At 40.4% G+C, this 22346-nt stretch overlaps 1 protein-coding gene across 2 annotated transcripts in view; it reads left to right on the forward strand.

The window, feature by feature from the left end:
* LOC124788107 (kelch-like protein 12) overlaps positions 1-22346 on the forward strand; it is a 92643-nt gene that overhangs the window by 39319 nt on the left and 30978 nt on the right. For both annotated transcript variants that reach the window (XM_047255227.1, XM_047255226.1), the window contains 6 exons: positions 4728-4925; positions 5524-5636; positions 9042-9196; positions 10060-10236; positions 13065-13211; positions 15961-16068. In XM_047255227.1, the coding sequence (XP_047111183.1) occupies positions 4728-4925; positions 5524-5636; positions 9042-9196; positions 10060-10236; positions 13065-13211; positions 15961-16068 (898 nt within the window). The remainder of the gene's footprint in view (positions 1-4727; positions 4926-5523; positions 5637-9041; positions 9197-10059; positions 10237-13064; positions 13212-15960; positions 16069-22346) is intronic.

The raw sequence follows: 22346 nt of genomic DNA on the forward strand, positions 1-22346 counted from the left end.
GTGTCAACTTCCATGATTTCCTTATCTCCAACTTGGCCTCATCATCATTACCCAGGTTCTTTCCTAAGAACGCTAACCTTGAGCAGAGGAATGGACAGCCATAAAGTCTCAAAACCGATCCTCACATAATCATCCACCCTGAAGACAAAGGCTCCTCAACTGTTGTGATGAATCACAGTGACTACCTGGCAGAAACCCTCTGCCAGTTGTGTGACCTGTCCACCTCTAAATTGTAACAGAGTTATCTCATCCCATAGATCCAATATAACCTCCAATCCGTGCTTAAAGCCTTAGGCCCTTCCTAGAACCTCTCCCCTGAATCAGTTTCCCTCCTCACCTTTACAACACCCTTCCAACCCACCTTCTACATGCTCCCCAAAACTCGCACACCCAACAATCCTGTTGGGTGTTGTGTCCTCACTGAAAGAATTTCGGTCCTCATTGACCATCACCTCCAACATGTAGTCTAATCTCCAACTTAAGATCCCAACTGACTCTCCACCATCCCCACCGCTTTACCTCCTGGTTTCCTACTGGTCACTATTGACACCATTTCCCTATACGCCAACACCCTTCAATGTCCATGGTCTTGCCACAGTTGAATTCTACCTTTTCCAATGTCCTTCAGACTCCAGACCCACTACTTCATTCCTCATTCATCTAACTACATATATCTTTAAAAAAATGCTTCTACTTTGGATGGAAGATACACAAAAGAGTCTCAGCCATGGGAGTTCGCATGGCACCCTCCTATTCTACCTGTTTGTTGGCAATTTAGAGGAAATCTTCCTAACCTCCCCAAACCCTGCTCTAATTCAGGTTCATAGATGGTATATTCATGATCTGCACTCAGGGGCAAGACACCCTATTCTTATCTCTTCACAGACTCAACATCCTCTCCCCCATCCATTTCACCAGGTTCCCTGCTTGCCATCAACCTAGACGTTGGCTTCCTCAGACCCGGAGAGGGTGTGTATCTTTGCCAATATGCTGGAGGTCTCACCGAAGCTTTCACAGACAGGCACTGTCCCCTGCCCTGGACCTGGTCTGCAAACAGACTTCCCATGCCATTTTGCCCCCCCCCCCCCATCCTCCCACTATCCCCAAGAGCTGGCTACAAAAGAGAGCCCATTATGTCACCCAACCCCACCTCAGACTGGAACAGCTGAACCACATCCTTCATCAGGGGTTTGATTATCTATCATGATGCCCTGAAATAAGGGACACCCTACCAGGATCCTTCCAATACCTTCTAAAGTGATGTTCTGTCACCTACCCAACCTACACATCATCTTAGCCCATTTGTATGTTATCCCCAATCCCAACCACTTGCTAGAGGGATCATATCCCTGTGGATGACACAGGTGCAAAACTTGCGCAATCCCCCCCTCCCCCCCCCCCCCCCCCCCCCCAGCATTTCCTATCCTAGTTCTGTCACAGGCTTATCTTACCCCCATTGAAGGCTGGGCCCCCTGTGAAAGGAGCAATGTTGTGTACCAGCCCTGATGCAACCATTGCAAGACACAATATGCAGCTGGATATAACATGCTTGATTTCAATGGTCATTTCAAAACCCGGGACATCTGGATTCTCCCCTCCACCACCAGCTTTTCCAAACGCTGCAGATGGGAGCTATCCTTAAAACGCATTCTCCACTCCTGAAATTATCGTGGCCTTGGCCTACAGCAACTTACTCTTCCCACACCCTCCACGCAGCAATTTCCACCCCTTTGTCCAATCACCTCCTCCCTTTTCACATTCCATCACCCTCTTTGTGTGCCACTCTCTGCCAGTGTACCCACCTGTCCTTTCTCCTTCCCTGCTCCACCTCCCCCCCTCCCCCCCCCCCCCCCCCCACACACACACACACACACACACACACACACCACCTCCTCCCAGTACTGCACTTGGTAGTCTCTAGTTCCTGCACACCTCACTAGACAGCACTCTTCTCTCCTCCCATCTGTACCCTACTATCTCTCCCCCTTCCCTGCCCCATTCCAGACTGTTATTTATGTGACAGTCGCATTCTGGTCAGAGCTGCTGGTGGTAGCAGTGTGTGTGTGTGTGTGTGTGTGTGTGTGTGTGTGTGTGTGTGTGTGTGTGAGAGAGAGAGAGAGAGAGAGAGAGAGAGAGAGAGAGAGAGAGAGATATGCCACATGTGCTTGCTTGTCTGAATATGGGGTGCATGAAGGGTTTTTTTTTTTTTTTTTTTTTTGCTGGAAAAGGCTTTGGTCAGAAGCTATTAATGTGCACCAGTCTTTTCATTATGCTTGTCTGCAACTCAGTTCTAAGTAGCAATCAGTCCTCTTCATAATACATGAATTTGAGCTTTTTGTGTGGCTCTTCTGCCCATCAAACCATAGGTTAGGTAGGTTAGAAAATAAAAAGTAAAATCTATAAGTTGCATATCGTGAGGGTTAGTGAAGTTTGGTGAAAGGATGAACAAGATTTCTGGTCAGGTGACTACAAGGTTACAAATACAAAATCATATAGAGGTAATGCAGGGGTTGGTCTAACAATGAATAAGAAAATAAGGAAGTGGGTAAGATACTATAGGAAGCGTAGTGAATGCATTATCATAGCCGAGGTAGACATGAAACCAGCACCCACAATAGTAGTACAAGTTTATATGCCAATTAGCTTCACTAATGATGAAGAGATTGAAAGAATGTATGATGAGATAAAAGAAATTATTCAGATCGTTAAGGGAGAGCAAAATGTAATTGTGATGGGGGACTGGAATTTGGTTGTAGGAAGAGGAAGAGAAGGAAAAACGGTAGGAAAATATGGAATTCTGGAGGGGGGGGGGGGATGAAAAAGGAAGCCTGCTGGTAGAATTTTGCACAGAGCGTAATTTATCACTGGTTTAAGCATCCTGAAGAAGAATTTATACATGGAAGAAACCTGGAGGGACCAGAAGGTTTCAGATTTATTATATAATGGTAAGATAAAGATTTTGGAACCAGATTTTAAATTTTAAGGCATTTCCAAAGGCAGATGTGGTCTCTGACAATTTATTGGTTATTAAAACAAGAATAAAACTGAAGAAATTGTGGAGAGGTAGCAAATTAAGGAGATGGGACCTGGATAAACTGAAAGAACCAGAGGTTTTTGACCATTTGAGAGGGAGCATGAGGGAACGATTGACAAGAGGAGGGGAAAGGAATACAGTACAAGAAGAATGGGTAGCTTTGAGAGATGAAATAGTGAAAGTGGCAGAGGATAAAGTAGGTAAAAAGACAAGGCCTGTAGAAATCCTTGGATGTCACAGGAGACATTGAATTTAATTGGTGAAAGGAGAAAATATAAAAATGCGGAAAATGAGGCAGGTGAAAGGAAATACAAACTTCCAAAAAAATAAGATTTACGGGAAGTGCAAAATGTTTAAGCAAAAAGCTGTATGAATGTCAAGAGTTTACATGGAAAATCACTACTAAGCAAAGCAGGGGAAAGGTGAAAGGAATGTATAGAGGGACTATATAGGGGAGATGAACTTGAAGGCAGATTTATTGATATGGAAGATGAAGTAAATGAAGATAAGACGGGAAATATAATATTAAGAGAAGAATTTGGCAGAGCACTGAAGGACCTAAGTTGAAACAAGGCCCCTGGAGTTGATAACATTCCCTCAGAACTGCTGGTATCCTTGTGAGGGAAAACCGTGGGCAAAACTATTCCACCTGATATATTAGATGTATGAGTTGGAAATCCCTGCAGACTTAAAAACGAATGTAATAATTCTAATTCCAAAGAAAGCAGATGTGAATATTACTGAACTATCAGTTTAACAGATAATGGTTGTAAAATACTGGCATGAATTATGCAGATAAGAAGGGAAAAACTGGAAGAAGCCACCTTTAGGAAGATCAGCTAGAATTCCAGGGAAATGGTGGAACATGAGAGGCAATTATGACCCTATGAATTACCTTAGAATGGATGTTAAATTATAGCTTTTGACAGTGTTGACTAGGAGGCTGTTTGAAATTGTGAAGGAAACAGGAGTAAAATACTGTGAGTGAAAGGCAATTTACAACTTGTGCAGAAATCAGATGGCTGTGATAAGAGTCAAGGGGCATGAAAGTGAACTGGTAGTTTAGAAGGGAGTGAGACAGGGTTGTAGCCTATCCTGATACTGTTCAATCTGTATGTTAAGAAAGCAATACAGCGAATCAAGGAGAAATTTGGAAGGGGAATTAGAGCTCAGAAAGAACAAATAAAACCTTTGAAGCTTGCTGATTACTCTGTAATTCTGTTAGAGACAGCAAAGGACTTGTAAGTGGTGTTGATCAGAGTAGTTAGTGTATTGAAAGGATGTTATAAGATTAATGTAAACAAAAACAAAACAATGATAATGGAGTGTAGCTAAATTAAATCTGGCAATGCTGAGGGAATTAAATTAAGAAACAAGACACTAAAAGCGGTAAATGAGTTCTGCTATTTTGACAGTAAAATAATTTGTGGCATTTTTCTGGGGTGTAGCCTTATACGGAAGTGAATTGTGGATGATACACAGTTTAGACAAGATGAGAATAAAAGCTTTTGAAATGTGGTGCTACAGAAAAATGTTGATTAGATAAGTAGATTGCGTAAGTATTGGAGGCCAACTGCTTAAATCAAACTATAATTATGCGACGTGATTAATAATTATTTCCTAGATATAATAAGCTGCAAGACTGAAGTTCAGTGGACACTAAGACTGTAGGTTTTTGCTATTCCTCTTATAGGTTCTGGAACACGTTCGACTACCCCTCTTGAGCCCCTACTTTCTACATGACTGTGTGGAAAGCCAGCCAGTGGTGCGGCAGTCTCCAGAGTGCAGAGCACTGGTCGAAGAAGCCAAAATGTTCCATCTCTTACCTGACCGCCGCTCCGAGCTGCAGACACCTCGCACACGACACCGCTCTTGTGCCGGCACAGTACAGGTATGGAGGTGTAACATGTGTTCAGCAGAAGCAGTTTTGGTACTCCGGAAGGACTACAATTGTAAATGAATGCAACTCAGGCTCTCGTATTGCTCAGATTTGAAATATCTGCTTAATGGAGAAGCTGAATCACTGATCCTACAGAACTAGATGTATAAAATAAAATATTTGTGACATTTACAAGAAGAATGTTGTACAAAAGACAAATGACCTTCTTTTATAAGAATCTGTTGTATATATGTGGTAACAAATTAATCAAGAAGTTTATTGTCATAGCAACTGGGTTGGGGCGAATCATAATTTTTTGTTAGTGTACTTTTCAGAAGTTGCCAGAAGTAGCTACTTGTGCATATTTGTAAATAATTTGACCCTGTCCACATAGCTAAAGGCTTTTTTCTCATAATAGCGTTCGTGGAATATGATGTGTAAATGAATGAATATGCTGAGAAATCTGTGTGTGTGTTGTGTGTGTTGTGTGTGTGTGTGTGTGTTACCATCACATTTTCCTCTGCTTCCTATCTTTGTCATACCTAATTTTGCTGTAGAATATTCAAGAAGTGGCATGCTGTTGCCCTACATTGTCAGATATTTGCTTCAGGTGATTGTCGCAGTTGGTGGTGAGGATGACAAGGTTGTCTTGAGATCAGTGGAATGCTACAACCCGGCATCGCACGAGTGGCGCACACTAGCGTGCTTGCCTTTTGCTGTCAGGTATGTTCATCCCACTGCTGCCATTCTTCCCAGTGCTGTTTGTGATCTCTTCTGATTATAAATTCTGTAAAAAAATTTGATTGTAACAAAAGGTGGCTACCCACTATCAGTTTCTAAAACAGGATTTGTAGAGACATTCTGAAGCCAACAAATAAAAAATGCAATTTCATTTCTAGTTTGCACTAATTTTATAAAATTATTTCATGAGCATAAAAATGAAGCTGTGCAAAAATGAAATGGTGTGTGCACATTTGTTGAAGGATAGCAAAAGCCTTCTCCAGCCCTGTATGGGAATAGACACGAACCATAGCAAGCTATTTGGAAATATCAATTGATCAACAACAGAGGTTCAGATTTAGAAGTCATTCTCTTACATTTCAGAATATGAGCATTTGACAAGAAACCCAATAGCATAAAGTTTTTCTTGTGGTCCTGAGATCAAAAGACTGTTTTGATGCAACTCACCATGCTAGTCTGTCCTGTAAAAGTCTCATCATCTTTGTGTGACTGCTGCAACCTACGTCTTACTGTAGACAAGCAGTCAGCTATTTCTTGAATATAAACTGAAATGCACGTACTCCCAGTATGTCAGTACTGGTGGTGAAGTTTATTAGAATGGTTCAGATGAACTTAATTTTTTGTAAATGCAGTTTAATGGGTGTAAATTTTCTGCCATTGTATATTTATTTTTGTGTATGTTGGCTGGAGATGATTTGTCACCAAACATTTTGTGAATAGTAATATATTCATCACATAGCATACATTTTCCTGTAATTTGATTAGGGTACAGGAGACTAAAAAAAAATTGTGGTATAACTTCATAGACATAAAAATACAGTTTATAACAGATGGAAGTGTTCTATCATTGATAAGAATTTTTACTTTGCTAATGATAAACAACACTGTTTCTTATCAGTTTTACACTTTATGAAGTCTTGTAAAGAGCAATAACATTACTATAGTGAAGTAACACATGGCCCTAGTCTAGTTACAGATCCACTTCATATCAGTGAACATGAATATTGAGTACTGTTTGAAAATTAAGTGCACATCTCTCATGGATATTAATTTAGAATGTTTGTCTCTATTTGCAGAGAAACATGCTCACACACATCATAATGTTTATTGTTATTGGTTTGAACCCTTTACTCATGAGTGACTGAGAGATATCAGTTTGTCCAGTGATGTGTTTCATTAGATTTTTCAATGTTTGAGTGCGTTGTGTTGGGAAGACATTAAATGTATATGTAGTTGTGAATATGGACAACCATCAGTTGTATGATCGAATAATGACAATGAAAATTTGTACCACACCGGGACTCGAACCCGGATTTACCATTAGGCTATCTTAGCACGCCTAATGGCCAGAGCCAAACCTTCATATGTCATCAACCATGTGTCTACAACCTGCACTTGTACATTCTTGCATGCATATCCAAAGGTACATTGCATCATAATCCTGAACAGCAGAGGCTCTGCAATACCATATTCTTTTGGCAGGTTTGTGGTTTAATGACTTACATACACTTTCCATAGTAAATTTTCCCATTTAAAATTGGCACCTTTTTTGCCCAAAATGCTGCACCATTTTAGTGACATTTTACACCTAAAAATCTAGGCATACTAATGAATGAATTTAAAAAATAGAGAGACCTTTGGAGAAAAGAGAACCTTCTGTATGACTATTAAGAGCTCAGATGGAAAACCAGTCCTAAGCAAAGAAGGGAAAGCAGAAAGCTAGAAGGAGAATATAGAGGGTCTATACAAGGGCATTGTACTTGAGGGCAATATTATGGAAATGGAAGAGGACACAGATGAAGATGAAAAGGAAGAATTTGACAAAGAACTGGAAGAGTTAAGTCGAAACATGGCTCCGGGAGTAGACAACATGCCGTTAGAGCTACTGATAGCCTTGGGAGAGCCAGCCGTGACAAAACTCTACCATCTAGTGAGCAAGATGTATGAGACAGGCACAGGCGAAATACCCTTAGACTTAAAGAATAATATAATAATTCCAATTCCAAAGAAAGCAGGCTCTGACAGGTGTGAAACTTACCAGACTATCAGTTTAATGAGTTACAGCTGCATAATAAAACCACAAATCCATTACAGAAGAATGAAGAAACTGGTAGAAGCCGATCTTTGGGTAGATGAGTTTGGGTTCAGGAGAAATATAGGGACATGCGAGGTAATAGTAACCCTCTGACTTCTCATAGAAGATAGGTTAAGGAAAGATAAACCTACGTTTCTAGCATTTGTAGACTTAAGAGAAAGCTTTTGACTATGTTGACTGAAGTCTTTGAAGAGAATACTCTCTTTCAAATTCTGAAGGTGGCAGGGGTAAAATACAGCGAGCAAAAGGCTATATATAATTGGTACAGAAATAAGATGGCACAGGGAGTTCGTGGTTGAGAAGGGAGTGAGACAGAGTTGTAGCCTATCCCTGGAGTTATTTAATCTGTGTATTGAGCAAGCAGTACAGGAAATGAAAGAAAAATGTGGAGTGGGGATTAAAATTCAGGGAAAAGCAATAAAAACTTCGAGGTTTGTAATTCTGTCAGACTTACAAGGACTTGGAAGAGCAGGTGAATGGAATGGACAGTGTCTTGAAAAGAGGATATAAGATGACCACCAACAAAAGCAAAATGAGGATAATGGAATATAGTCAAATTAAATCAGGTTATTCTGAGGGAATTAGATGAGTTTTGCTATTTGGGAAGCAAAATAACTGATGACACTTGAAGTAGGGAGGATATAGATTGTAGACTGGCAATGGTAAGAAAAACTTTCCCTGAAGAAGAGAAATTTGTTAACATCGAGTATTGGTGAAGTGTCGGCAAGTCCTTTCTGAAAGTGTCTGTATGGAGTGTAGTCATATATGGACGTGAAACATTGACAATAAACAGTTTAGAAAAGAAGACAATAGACGCTTTTGAAATGTGGTGGTGCAGACGAATGCTAAAGATGTGTAGATACGTAACTAACGAGGAGGCACTGATTAGAATTGGAGAGAAGAGAAATTTGTGGCACAACCTAAGTAGAAGAAGGGATTGGTTGGTTGGACACATGCTGAGGCATGAAGGAATCACCAATTTAGTACTGGAGGGAAGTTTGTGTGGCAACAACATTAATCTACATTTATACTGTAGACCTGATTCAGTGTCAGTGAGGATGTTCAGTTGTTATGAAGATTACTGTAAAGGATTCTGAGTTCGTTGTTTCCTCATCTAAGTTCTGCATGGTTTTGCATTTACTGAGTTATAACATTTTCCCCCTTCATCTTATGCCAGTGTGAGTTGACGATTCCTTCTAATTTTAATAGAACTGTTCATCTAAGTAAAGAGACTTAATTACCAAATTTATATTGTTATCTATGATGTGTGTGTGTTATTGAATGTGTTTCAGTAAGCATGGTTTGGTAGCATCTGGCAAGAATACTCTCTACCTGGCTGGTGGAGAATTCCCTGATGGCAATGCCTCTCGCTCTGTGTGGAGATACGACCCAATTCTTGACCACTGGCAAGAAATGGCACCGATGCTCGTGCCACGTTCAGAGTTAGGTATGTCATAAACTAAAATAATGATGACAGTTAGCAGAACAAAGTTGTTACACATGGGCACATTTTTACTGCTGATCAGTGAGCATGCTGATGATTGTTGACGTGAACGTGGAATGACGTGAGATACGGTTTGTGTGTGTGTGTGTGTGTGTGTGTGTGTGTGTGTAAAAATTAATGTAAAAATTAAACGTGTGCAGAGCTACTGAGTAACACATTGGTTCCTCACACACAGAGCATCCTAGGGCACCCCAAGGAGCTATACCATGAAGAAGCATTGCTTCTTGGCTTTTGGCAAGATCATATTTTATTATTATTATTATTATTATTATTATTATTATTTAAATTGTGGGATGCCGTAAGGTTTTGGATTCACCTGATACAATAAAATTTTCGCATCCACGACCCTTAAACCACAGATTAACACATTCATCACCCTCCAATCTATGTTTATTATGCACACTATATATTATGGTAATTGCACTGAAAATTGTTATATTTTTCAACAAACTTAGATATAAAGATTTAATACAAGTGCTAAACAAAAAGATGGCAAGTGCCCATAAAATGTCAATATCATCATCATGTCTACAGGTTAATGATCTTTACTTTTCATGTCGACCTCTTCATATGTGGAGGACATTGTTTATTTATATTCTTATTGTTGTGTTGAGGACAGCAGTAAACTGGTAGCAGTATGTAAATTGTGTCCTCAAAAGATTAGTTGTCGCCATTCAGCAAATGTAATGTAATCAATGTGATCACTTGTCAGTTATGATGAACTGGTTTGAATTAATATATCCCATATTGTTGATGTGGTCAAGGTGTTGACAAGAGAATGTATCGGTGCTTTAAATGCATTACAGGGTTAGCTATGCTCGATGGATGTGTGTATGCTGTTGGTGGATGGGAGGGTTCCTTCCGCCTCGATTCCGTAGAACGGTATGATCCAGAAAGCAATTCCTGGCAGATGATAGCGCCTATGAAGATGGCTGTTACAAGTCCAGCTGTTGTAGCGCACGAAGGCATGCTGTATGTTACAGGTAAATTTATTATTTTATTTGTCACGGGCTCTGTTTCATTCACTTTTTGAGGCAGTGTGGGCTGTTGTGGCATGGCTTTTTACTTGGCAGTAGAAAACCTGTGGATGGGTTAGCAGAAAATGTTGTCAGAGGGTGATGCAAGAATTGTCAGAGTTGGTGCAGATGGAAGCCAGCAAGGCATACTTCCATAAAAAGCTACGGGCAGATTCTCATGATACCGCCAGAATTGGGGTGGGGCGAAGAAGAAGAAGAAGAAGAAGAAGAAGAAGAAAACTGCTAGATCAGAGCATCCTGTGCAGACATTGTCTCATGTGCCATGTGATTGACAGCTATTGTGAGTAGTACTAGAATTGTATTATATTGGATTCTCATTTTTTTATGAGCCCACTAAAAGGACATAGCTGCATTAGTGACAGATACTGTGCTGTGGTGACAGGGTATTAAACAGTTGGAGTGTGTGGTGATGATGATGATGATGATGATGATGATGATACTTCATCAACTGTTGAATTAGAACCATGTAATAAATTTGATTATTTATCGTTGAATAGTTTGGGATACCATCAGTTTGAAATCTAGTCAACAAGGAATTTAAGTGAAATCATGATAGAAAGTAAAAACAGTGAAGTCAGTAGTTGTTGCTGGTGCTTAAACCAGCATCATGATGGAACTCCCTAAACGTAATTGTTTCAAATTGCAGTAGATTCCAGTTTCATGTTAAAAATAGACAGTTCTGTTTATAAGCATAATCGTAAGCATTTGAATTGGAGAAAGCTGATTTGTTAGACAGAGAGGAGAGGTTTGTTGCCACAGATATTGGACGTGTGTGTGTGTGTGTGTGTGTGTGTGTGTGTGAGAGAGAGAGAGAGAGAGAGAGAGAGAGAGAGAGAGACTTGGGATGCCGTCAGATCTTGTACTGGCCATTGTACAATGTGATAGAGCAAAAGAGTGGGAAGTTGCTTGATGAAAGTGCATTTGATCACGGTAATATCATTAATAGCTGGCACATGGGATACTCCATTTCATTGATCATGTTTTTCACTGCACCCATGTCAAGGATATATGAGTGCCTCAGCTGGAAGAAAACCACCACTGCCAGAGTCACCTGCTGTGGTTGATGTGTTGACAGTGGTCATTGTTAATTATTGTGGAATTTAAGAGCAAATTCACCAGACACACAAAGTGCAGCAGAGTACTTTTTGATTCAAAGCTGAACAAAAATAATTGCTGAATAGATGTACTATCCGGTACCACCACCCTGCTAAAGCATACAAAGGCCACCACCCACATGCATCATCCCTCTGTGCATTACGCATCATGAGGCAAATATTAGGATTGGTGTAGACATCACAGTGCAGTACTTGAAGTGTGGGAAAAGTCTCTTGAATGGTTGAGTCATGTCACGTGTTGGCACATACTGGGATCTCGACAATATCACCAATTTGGAAAAACAAACTCATATCTTGAGCTTTCAAAACGTACATTTGCTTTGTTGACAGACAGTGGCTGTTAAAGGAAAAAAAATGTTAGTAGAAAGATGCGAAAAAAAAGGCATTACTTAGTTCAGGATTGTATGACTGGTAGTGCTGAGCTTTTTATGTGTTTGCGTGTTGAGGGTTGCTGGTTATCACCTCTCACTGTGATGGGGAATGTGTCAACATGTTTACAGTAGTAACACTTTCTCAACAAAACATTATCTTAAGTTATCTTTTTTTCTTTAAAAATTCTGCTAAGATCTTCAAAGCAAAAACATGATTATAGTAGTGGAGCCTTTGTGTGTAGGGAGGTTAAAAATTTCTGGGTTAGTTTTCAGAGTACGGATAACTGTGTGTTCCATAGGCCTGATGTTGGACATTCTGGAGAAGGGTTTAGGGAAGGAATGTGAGGCCAGGTTAGAAGTGACGAATTCTTGAAAGATTATCAGGGGATGATTTGGTGGAAAGAGAGGAGGATCACAGTTTGTGGGGAGTTTGGAAGTGTTTTAAACGAGGTTCGATGTGAGATTTTGGTTGGCTGTTTTCAGTGGGGTGTGTGATAAAGAAATGTCTCCACTGAAGAGAATGAACAAAGAAAATCCTTTACGAGTCGAGCACGGCTGGACTTGATTTTTGGGCTAAACGTGAGGCCTTTAAAAGGTACTGAGACTTCTACAGTGCTTAAAGCTTTGGCAGAAAGGTTGGCAACTCTGTTACAGGATGGGTGTTCATGAGCAGCGTGTTTCACAGAGGGTGAAGTAGGTTTTTGGAACCTGGAAGACGGACTGTCATAAAAACATGCTCGGGGAGTTATGAGGGCTTGGATCAGAGTGGTAGGCTCATGTTCCACTCTGTGTGTCTATGTGCAACCAATAAGTCAGTTAAAAGTGAGTTAAAAGCTGTGTTTGATAGTTGCAGACTTCATGTGGCAAGCGTATGCTCTTCGCCCGTGCTGATGTTCTTTTATGTCCTCCTCGCATTTGCCAGTAATTTACTATTTGCCTTCTAAGGCAGCAGAAATCTTTCACTTTATTTACTAGTAGCCCCCAATAATTTGTTGCTAATTTCATTTTTGCTACTTCTCAATACTTCGATCTTTTTTATTTTTCAGATCTTTTTGTATTTCCTTAATTACTTTGTGATTCACCGATTTAACAGTAGAGATAAAAGATTGCGTAGGTTGCTTACAGATAGTGAAACCTGGTAACATTCGTGCTTCTGTGACAATTTTGTCAGTGAGGGTGCTGAAAAATAATTAGTTGCATTGTGAGAAACAGATTAGGTTTATATTGTTGTTACACTTTTAGGTGTATTCCTGTTGCTCTAGACCTTGTTTATATTTTACTTTGCTAGGTGGAGCTGTATTGGAAGATGGTGATGGAATTGAGTTAGTCCAGAGATACGACCCAAGGACAAACACCTGGACAGAACTTGCACCTATGTTAATTCCTCGCAGTGGGTCTGCTGCTTGTGTTCTCGATGGTCACATATATGTTGTTGGTATGTCAAATATATTCTTTTTCTTTTCTCCTTAATAATAATTAACATGTTTTCATATAATTTTGCAGTGTGTGATTCCTGTATATCTTTAAGGTTTCCTAGATCATTGAAATTCCATTTAAATAATCAATTTAAGAATTGTTACCAGATAATGTTGACTGTGTGTCTTGATATATTTGCTGATAACCAGGCAGCCATCTTCAGTTGAATTTAAAGAAGGTGGGTAATGGGGGACAATATGCAGTGGCAAGGAGCAGTGTACCATGGAATATTTCAGCCAATAGCATCACTTAGCTGTGTCTGATTGTAGCTGGTTCTCCATGGAGAGTTTAGCATTGATTTTCATGGTAGTTTAAGCATGCTGAGGTTACATAGCCCTTAGATTGTTAATTATATGTGGTGTAACACAAACACAACATTAAGAAGTGACAGTAATAGTTTTCCGGGCTTATAAATTCCACTAGGGAGAGAGAGAAGCAGAAACAGTAGCCCATTGTAGTGCTTACCCTGGCATGGCCACTTGCAGGGTAGGCAGAGGCTGGAGCTTTAGACATGGGAAAGACGCAGAGGACACTTGTGCTCTGCTACCAAGTACACTCTCTCTCTCTCTCTCTCTCTCTCTCTCTCTCTCTCTCCCCCCCCCCCCCCCCCCCCCCCTCGGCAGAGTGTACCATGTTGCCTTATTCTTCCTTACACACCACTATAGTGCGCATCGCAGTGTTTATATAAAAAACACAAAACTTGTGGCTTCAATGAGATCCTGTTGGGGTCAGATGGGAGCTTTCAGCTATATAACTTCATCACTCTTTAATTTTTCAATAAAGGCAAAATTATGTGCCTAGTGCTCCATCCAGCTGCAGTATCTGGGAGTAATTGCCCCGAGAGATCAAAGTGGAATAACCTCGTAAAACTAGCAAATGGCAAGTCTTCTATGGAAGAATCCTAAGGAAATGTGATTTTTCCACAAAATAAGTGACTTGCAAAACCCTCAATTGATCAATTGAGAGAGAGAGAGAGAGAGAGAGAGAGAGAGAGAGAGAGAGAGAAATCCAAACAATAGCACTATGTTGTATCATGGGTTCATTTAATAAGCAGTAGAGCATTACAGAGATGTTTGTCAAATTCCAGTGGCAGATGCTTAAAGAGGCACTGTACATCATGGAAAGGTTCACTGTTAAATTCAGAGAGCAGATGCTCCAAGAAGAAACAAACAAACGAATAAATAATATATTCCTTGAAACTTCCGGCAGATTAAAACAGTGTGGTGGACAAGACGTGAACTCGGGACCTATTCCTTTTGTGGTCAAATGCTCTATCACAGAGCTACCCCAGCATGACTCGCAGCATTACTTCTGCCAGTACCTCATCTCCTACCTTCCAAACTCCACAGAAGTTCTCCTGTGAAGTTTGAAAGGTAGGAGACGAGACACTGGTGGAAGTAAAGCTGTGAAGATGGGTTGTGAGTCATGCTTGGGTAGCTCGTTGATAGAGCACTTGCTCACGAAAGGCAAAGGTCCCAAGTTCGAGTCTCAGTCTGGCACACAGTTTTAATCTGCCAGGAAGTTTCATATCAGTGCTCACTCTGCTGCAGAGTTAAAATTTCGTTCTGAAAACATATTCCTTCTTGCCACACAGATTTTGTGAAGTGACCACAATAGGAAAATTGGAATTACATGTTCTTCCCCACTTTCATGTTCCATTAATGGATGGTGTTGGGAATTATAGTGCTACAGAGAACACCCTTTGCCACTGAGCAGGCTTGTGGAGTATGTATGTAGTTACAGAATTCCTGCCCTCTTACTCACTGAATAAAAGCTGTATGTGATACCCATTGCATTATAATTTTTGTGTGTTCCAGATTTCAAGAAGATTTATTAAACTTCACATTTCAGCAATCCACAGAGTGTTAATCAGAAATCTTAATCCATTTTCAGTTGAAGTTGAAACTACATGATTGGAGACTAAATCATATGAACTTCCATTGAGAGATGTACTTTGACAATAATTAAAGCATCCCTAGTTAAACACTGTGTGACATCCAAAAATAGAATGGGAAGGAGATACACTTTGCCGTACATTGTGGGTTGCTTCTGCAGTAGGAATGTAGAGAAGTGTAACTTGGATACTTTTTGAGAGGTGCTCTGGTATTTCAGTAATTAACTTAGATTTCAAAATGTGTTGGAGTACAGCTACCTAACCATGTTTGATTTTTTGTGTTGGTAATGAACCATAATCAGATAAAGTTGCGTAAATTTTAACTCTCTTAATATGCTCAGATATTTTATTTAATATGAGCAGATGGTATTTATTATAATAAATGGACAAAGCTTGTACTTCAGACAGTAACTGCTCCAGTAACAAATTTTCATTGATAAAATACTACACAATTTTCAAGGAGAAATTCCTATTGTAGACTGGACTAAAACTCTGAGTACACAAAATTACAAATTCTATTACTGTAGTGTAGAGTGTAAACTACACATCTGTACATTGTTAACAAAGTGAATTGGTTTTTATTTATAGTATGTGGAGAACGTTGTGTCTCCTGTAACTCAGCATACCCTGTTTCTGTGGTGATGGTTACAGGAAAAGTTCGTCCACAATAATGAGAGCATGAAGTGTGTGTGTGTGTGTGTGTGTGTGTGTGTGTGTGTGTGTGTGTGAGAGAGAGAGAGAGAGAGAGAGGAGTGACTTACTTTGTAGTGTTTATATTGTGATTGCCAATATATAGTCACATTGATCTATACAGGAGGGTGGCATGCATCTACAGAGAACACCAACAAGGTCGAGCGGTATGATGTTCAAGCAAACTGCTGGGAATTTAAGGCATCGATGATTGAAAGAAGATATAGACCAGGTAAGTGCTCAGCTTGTTTCATTTTTCTTCACTTTTTGCATGCTTTTTGTTATTGTTTTATCAAAATGTTAGGAAACAACTCAACCATGCAATGAATCACTCTGCAGCAGAGTATGTACTGTCTTGAAACTTCCTGATGAATCGAAACTGTGTACTGGACTAGGACTCAAACCCAGAACCTCGCTTTTCAGAGACATTGCCTTACTTACTGAGTTCATCTACATCTACATGATTAGTCTGCAATTCACATTAAAGTGCTTAGCAGAGGGTTCATTGAACCACAATCATACTATCTATCTACCATTCCACTCCCGAACAGCGCGCGGGAAAAACGAACACCTAAACCTTTCTGTTCGAGCTCTGATTTCTCTTATTTTATTTTGATGATCATTCCTACCTATGTAGGTTGGGCTCAACAAAATATTTTCGCTTTCAGAAGAGAAAGTTGTTGACTGAAATTTCATAAATAGATCTCGCTGCAACAAAAAAAGTCTTTACTTTAATGACTTCCATCCCAACTCGCGTATCATATCTGCCACACTCTCTCTCCTATTATGTGATAATACAAAACGAGCTGCCCTTTTTTGCACCCTTTCGATGTCCTCCGTCATTCCCACCTGGTAAGGACCCCACACGGCGCAGCAATATTCTAACAGAGGACGAACGAGTGTAGTGTAAGCTGCCTCTTTAGTGGACTTGTTGCATCTTCTAAGTATCCTGCCAGTGAAACGCAACCTTTGGCTCGCCTTCCCCACAATATTATGTATGTGGTCTTTTCAACTGAAGTTGTTCGTAATTTCAACACCCAGGTACTTAGTTGAATTGACAGCCTTGAGAATTGTACTATTACTATTTATCGAGTAATCAAATTCCAACAGATTTCTTTTGGAACTCATGTGGATCACCTCACACTTTTCGTTATTTAGCGTCAACTGCCACCTGCCACACCATACAGCAATCTTTTCTAAATCGCTTTGCAACTGGTACTGGTCTTCGGATGACCTTACTAGACGGTAAATTACAGCATCATCTGCGAACAACCTAAGAGAACTGCTCAGATTGTCACCCAGGTAATTTATATAGATCAGGAACAGTAGAGGTCCCAGGACGCTTCCCTGTGGAACACCTGATATCACTTCAGTTTTACTCGATGATTTGCTGTCTATTACTACGAACTGCGACCTTCCTGACAGGAAATCACAAATCCAGTCGCACAACTGAGACGATACCGCATAGGCCCGCAGCTTGATTAGAAGTCACTTGTGAGGAACGGTATCAAAAGCTTTCCGGAAATCTAGAAATACGGAATCAATTTGAGATCCCCTTTCGATAGCGGACATTACTTAGTGCAAATAAAGAGCTAGCTGCGTTGCACAAGAACGATATTTTCTGAAACCATGCTGATTACGTATCAATAGATCGTTCCCTTCGAGGTGATTCATAATGTTTGAATACAATATATGCTCCAAAACCCTACTGCAAACCGACGTCAATGATATAGGTCTGTAGTTCGATGGATTACTCCTACTACCCTTCTTAAACGCTGGTGTGACCTGCGCAATTTTCCTATCTGTAGGTACAGATCTATCGGTGAGCGAGCGGTTGTATATGATTGCTTAGTAGGGGGAGATCTATACGCCACACATATTCCTTCAGGATGACCACAGCAGCACTTTTTAGTCATTAAGGTAGAGAAAGACTATAGCAATGACCATCAACAGGAAAGGAACAAGTCAGAACTTATATTTGAAAGAAACAAAATTAGAATCAGTTTCCCATTTCAAATGCCTCAGATGCACAACATCCAAAGATAGCACTGTTAATCAGGAAATACTCAGCAGGACAGAGAAAGCATTCAGTTTTTACAATCAGTTCAGAAACCTTTCATGGGCCTACAAAATACAACAATAAGCAAAACCAACCATGTGCCACACATACTTCTGGTTTGGAGATACATGTATACCCTACTAAAAAAAGACTACAGCAGAATTCAAATGACAGAAATGAGATTCACAAGAGCTATGAACGAAATTACAAGAAAGATAAAGATCAAAACTGAGGTGATTAGGAATTTAGCCAGCATTAGAGTCCCTATTACTATTGCAATAAAAAACACACACTGAGTGGTTTGGGCAAGTTAAGGGAATGGATGAGAAAAGATCAGCCAGAAAATATTTCAAAATAAATCTCAGATGAAAGACAGGGAGGGAGGTCCAGAAAACACTGGACAGATACAGTGAAATCGTACATGGAGAGAGAGGATTCCTGTGGGAAGGTGTCCAGGAACCGAAGATCTATGAAGGAAGGAGGAGACGGTAAGCACTTGTACAGCACACTCAGGAAAGCTGGAGCTGGGATGATTAGTAGCAATAACTATATTCCATCATTTTGAGGAATGTTGCTCGGATATAATTAACTCTTGTACCAATATTTCAGCTGACAGCCTTTGTCATTCTCAAGGTGAGCAGCTAGCAAGATTTTTAAAGCACTTTACCCTGTGGAGCCAACACACGTCAGAAATAACACTGTTGGTAACAAGAGTGTCATAGATAAAACTTGATGCCTCTAAGAGCACAACAGTGCAAGTGCAGATTCAGCAAAGCCACAGTGCTTACAAAGTATTTGGTTGATCATTATGGACGACATACATGGGAATGCCAGCCAATATTTCCTTTGATAGTGCAAATGAAATGAGAGGTAAAGTGCTTTAAAAGTCTAGCTAGCGACTCACATTGAGAATGTGAGAATGATAAAAGGTTGTTAGCCAAAATATTAATTAACATCATCTTGGAGCATTCCTGAAAAAAGATGGAATATTTGATCTCTCCTGAAAACTTAAGAGACAGTAGCAGTAACCATTTTTTGCCTCCTTATACCTACCAATTACAGCTGTGGCCTTTGTAGTTGTTGAAACGGTGTTTCTGCCTCAATTAATTTGTAAACCAAGCAGCATTTCCTCCTCTTCCTTCTCCTCTTTCTCATCATCATCATCTACATCTCCATCTCCTCCTCCTCCTCCTCCAGTAACATTATCAGTGATGTGGAGAAGTCAACTGTGGGACTTTAATAAAAATTGTGGTATATTTAGAAACAAAACAATAAACTAGAATGTTGACCAAATTCAGAACATGGAGCAAAAAGTGCTTCTTAGAAATTAATCTTATTGTTAACATATTAGCAGATTGGGTATAACCTTTTAGTCTTTTGGTGCCTCTGCCTGCTTCTTCTTACCTGCTCACATGGAAAAAGTTGGTAACTGCTAAAATTAAGCATTCATATTATGCTATCAAATATGTATTTCTTTCTCATTAATTTATGCATGCAGTAATGTACAATAACCAGTATTTCCGTACTGCTGTTAGCAAATAATGGTGTAGCAGCATAATATATCAGAACTTACATAAGGAGAGGGAGTAGTGCTCCCACCAAAGTTGGTAAGGTATAGTTGGCCATTGTAAGGAGAACAGTGAAATGTTTGATCAACATGCAAGTATTAAGGTAACTATGGACTCAAATGGAAATTCCTGGAGGGAAGATGACTTTTTTGCATAACTTTATTGCAAAGTTTAGAGAACCAGTATTTGTAATTGACCTCAGTAAGATTTTACTGCCTACAGTGTTCATCTCGTGTAAAGACCACGAAGACAAGAGAGGTTAGGGATTGTATAGAGACATGTAGACAGTTGCTTTTCCCCCCTCTCCTTTTGCTAGTGGTACAGGAAAGTGAATGACAGGCAGTGGTAGAAGGTACCTCCCTCCATGCACTGTATGGTAGCTTGCAGAGTGCATATATAGCTCTACATCTGCATGACTACTCTGCAATTCACAATTAATTGTCTGCATCTTCTAAATGTTCTGCCAATAAAATGCAATCTAAGGTTTGTCTTCCCCATAAAAGTCTCTGTGCGATTGTTCCAGTGTAAGTTAATTGTAATTGTAATCCATACATATTTAGTTGAATTGACAGCTTTATATTGGTGTGATTTCTCATGTAATCAAAATTAAGATTTAGTACTTGTGTGGATGTCCTCACACATTTCGTCAGTTGCCACTTTTCACAACATACAGGTAACTTGCCTAAATTGTTTTGCAGTTGATTTAGATCATCTGATGATTTTACTAAAAGGTAAACAACATAATATGCAAATGTTATAAGAGGGCTGCTCAGAGTGTCTCCTGAATCGTTGCTATAATTTATAGCAATGATAATAATCAATTTTTGAAAATATAAATTGGATGGATAAAAAAACCTACTCACCATGCGGTGGTAGGATACACATAGACACTGATCAGTCAGAACATTAGGACCAACAACTTACTGTCAATATAACCCTGTCCAGGCGATAGCAGCATTACCTGACGAGGAATGGCTGCTGGTCAGATACACACACAATGCATGTATATCAGTGAGTATGCTGTCCATGTGTAGACAGGGGAAGACGCATGATCTATCAGAGTTTGACAGAGGGCAGATTGTGATGGCCTGGAAGCTCGGCATGAACATTTCAGAAACTGCACGACTTGTTGGGTGTTAGTGCTATGGGGAGTGTCTTCAACAGGTGGTGAAACCACATCCAGACATCGTCGGGTTGGGCAGCCACCCCTCATTACAGGTGTTGGATATCGTAGGCTGGGCAGACTGGTAAAACAGGACAGGTGGTGAACTGTGGCAGAACTAACATCAGACTTCAATGCTGGGCAGAATAAAAGTGTATCTGAGCACACAGTGCACCAAACACTCGAACTTGTAACAAGCGGACGACCCATACATGTTCCAACATTAACACCACGATATTGGCACCTACGATGGAAAGGGGCACGTGACCATCGGTACTGGACATTGGCACAGTGGCAGAGCATTGCATAGTCTAATGATTCCCAAAACCTTCTCCATCATGCTGATTGGAGGGCACAAATCCATTGTCTTCCAGTGGAACAGCTCCTTGATAACTGTAATGCAGGATGGAAACAAGCTGGCAATGGCTCATTTATGCCCTGGGGGAACATTCACGTGGACCTCCATCGGTCCAATATACCTTGTGCAAGACACTATGATGGCCAAGGAGTATCGTACATTAATTGCAGACCAAGTACAGCCCTTCATGATGATCAAATTTCCAGATGGCAGTGGCATTTTTGAACAGTGTAATGCACCATTTCACAAGGCCAGGAGTGTTGATGGAGGGCTTCGAGAAACACAGTCGCGTGTTCCAATTGCTGTGCTGGCTCTCCAACTTGGCAGATATGAACCCAATCGAACAAATCTTGAGGTGTTACCGAATGTGGTATCAGAGCTCATTGCACCCCTCCCCAGATTTGCGGGAATTAGGTGATTTGTGTGTGCAGAGGTGGTGTCAGTTCCCTCCAGCGGCCTACAAAGGCCACATTGCCTCCATGCAACAATGCGTCGCCACTGTTGCCCATGCCAAAGGTGGGTTTGCCGGCTATTAGGTAGGTGGTCTTCATGTTGTGATTGATAAATGTAAAAGGTATTAATGCTTGCTAGCTTTTGGAGCCAGTGGCTCTGTTGTCTGGCAGAAGGGTTGAAGGGGAAGGAAGAGGGGTGAAAGAAAAGGACTGGTGAGGTATAGGAAAAGGGTAGAATTCAGGAAAGTCGATTAGAACTCAGAGTCAGGGGAGACTTACCAGATGGGATGAGGAGAAAAGACAGATTGTTGAGGATGGCACTGGATGAGATTTGAAATATGAGAGCTTAAATATGAAAGAGATGGTAATACAAAATAGAGATAATTGCTAAAACATCAAGCAGAAGCTAATAAGAGCGAAAGCTGAGTGCATTGTCTGTGACAGAGGTGGGAGGGTGATGACAAAAAATGAAATATGTAGAAAACTGAAATGGAATAAAGAAAGTAGTAGCTACTGTTAGAAATGCTGAGATGACAGGAATTAACGTAAATTAAGGCCAGGTGGGTGACGAGAGCCGAGGACATTTTGTAGTGCCAGTTCTCACCTGCAGAGTCCTGAGAAACTGGTGTCTGGGGGAAGAATACAGAGGGTACACGTGGTGAAACAGGCACCGAGGTCACGGCTGTTACATTGGGCTCTGCCTATGCTCATTCATCTAACTGATAATTTGGTGGTAATCATGCCAGTGCAGAAGGCCAAACAGTGTTTACGTAACAGCTTGTATGACATGTTGTTTCACAGGTGGCTCTTCCTTTGATAGAATATGTTTTGCAAGTTACAGGGCTAATGTAAATTGTGGTAGGAGGGTGCACAGGGCAAAACTTGCAGCAGGGACAGTCACCGGGCAAGGA

The sequence above is a fragment of the Schistocerca piceifrons genome, chromosome 3 (assembly GCF_021461385.2).
Source record: "Schistocerca piceifrons isolate TAMUIC-IGC-003096 chromosome 3, iqSchPice1.1, whole genome shotgun sequence".
NCBI lineage: Eukaryota > Metazoa > Arthropoda > Insecta > Orthoptera > Acrididae > Schistocerca > Schistocerca piceifrons.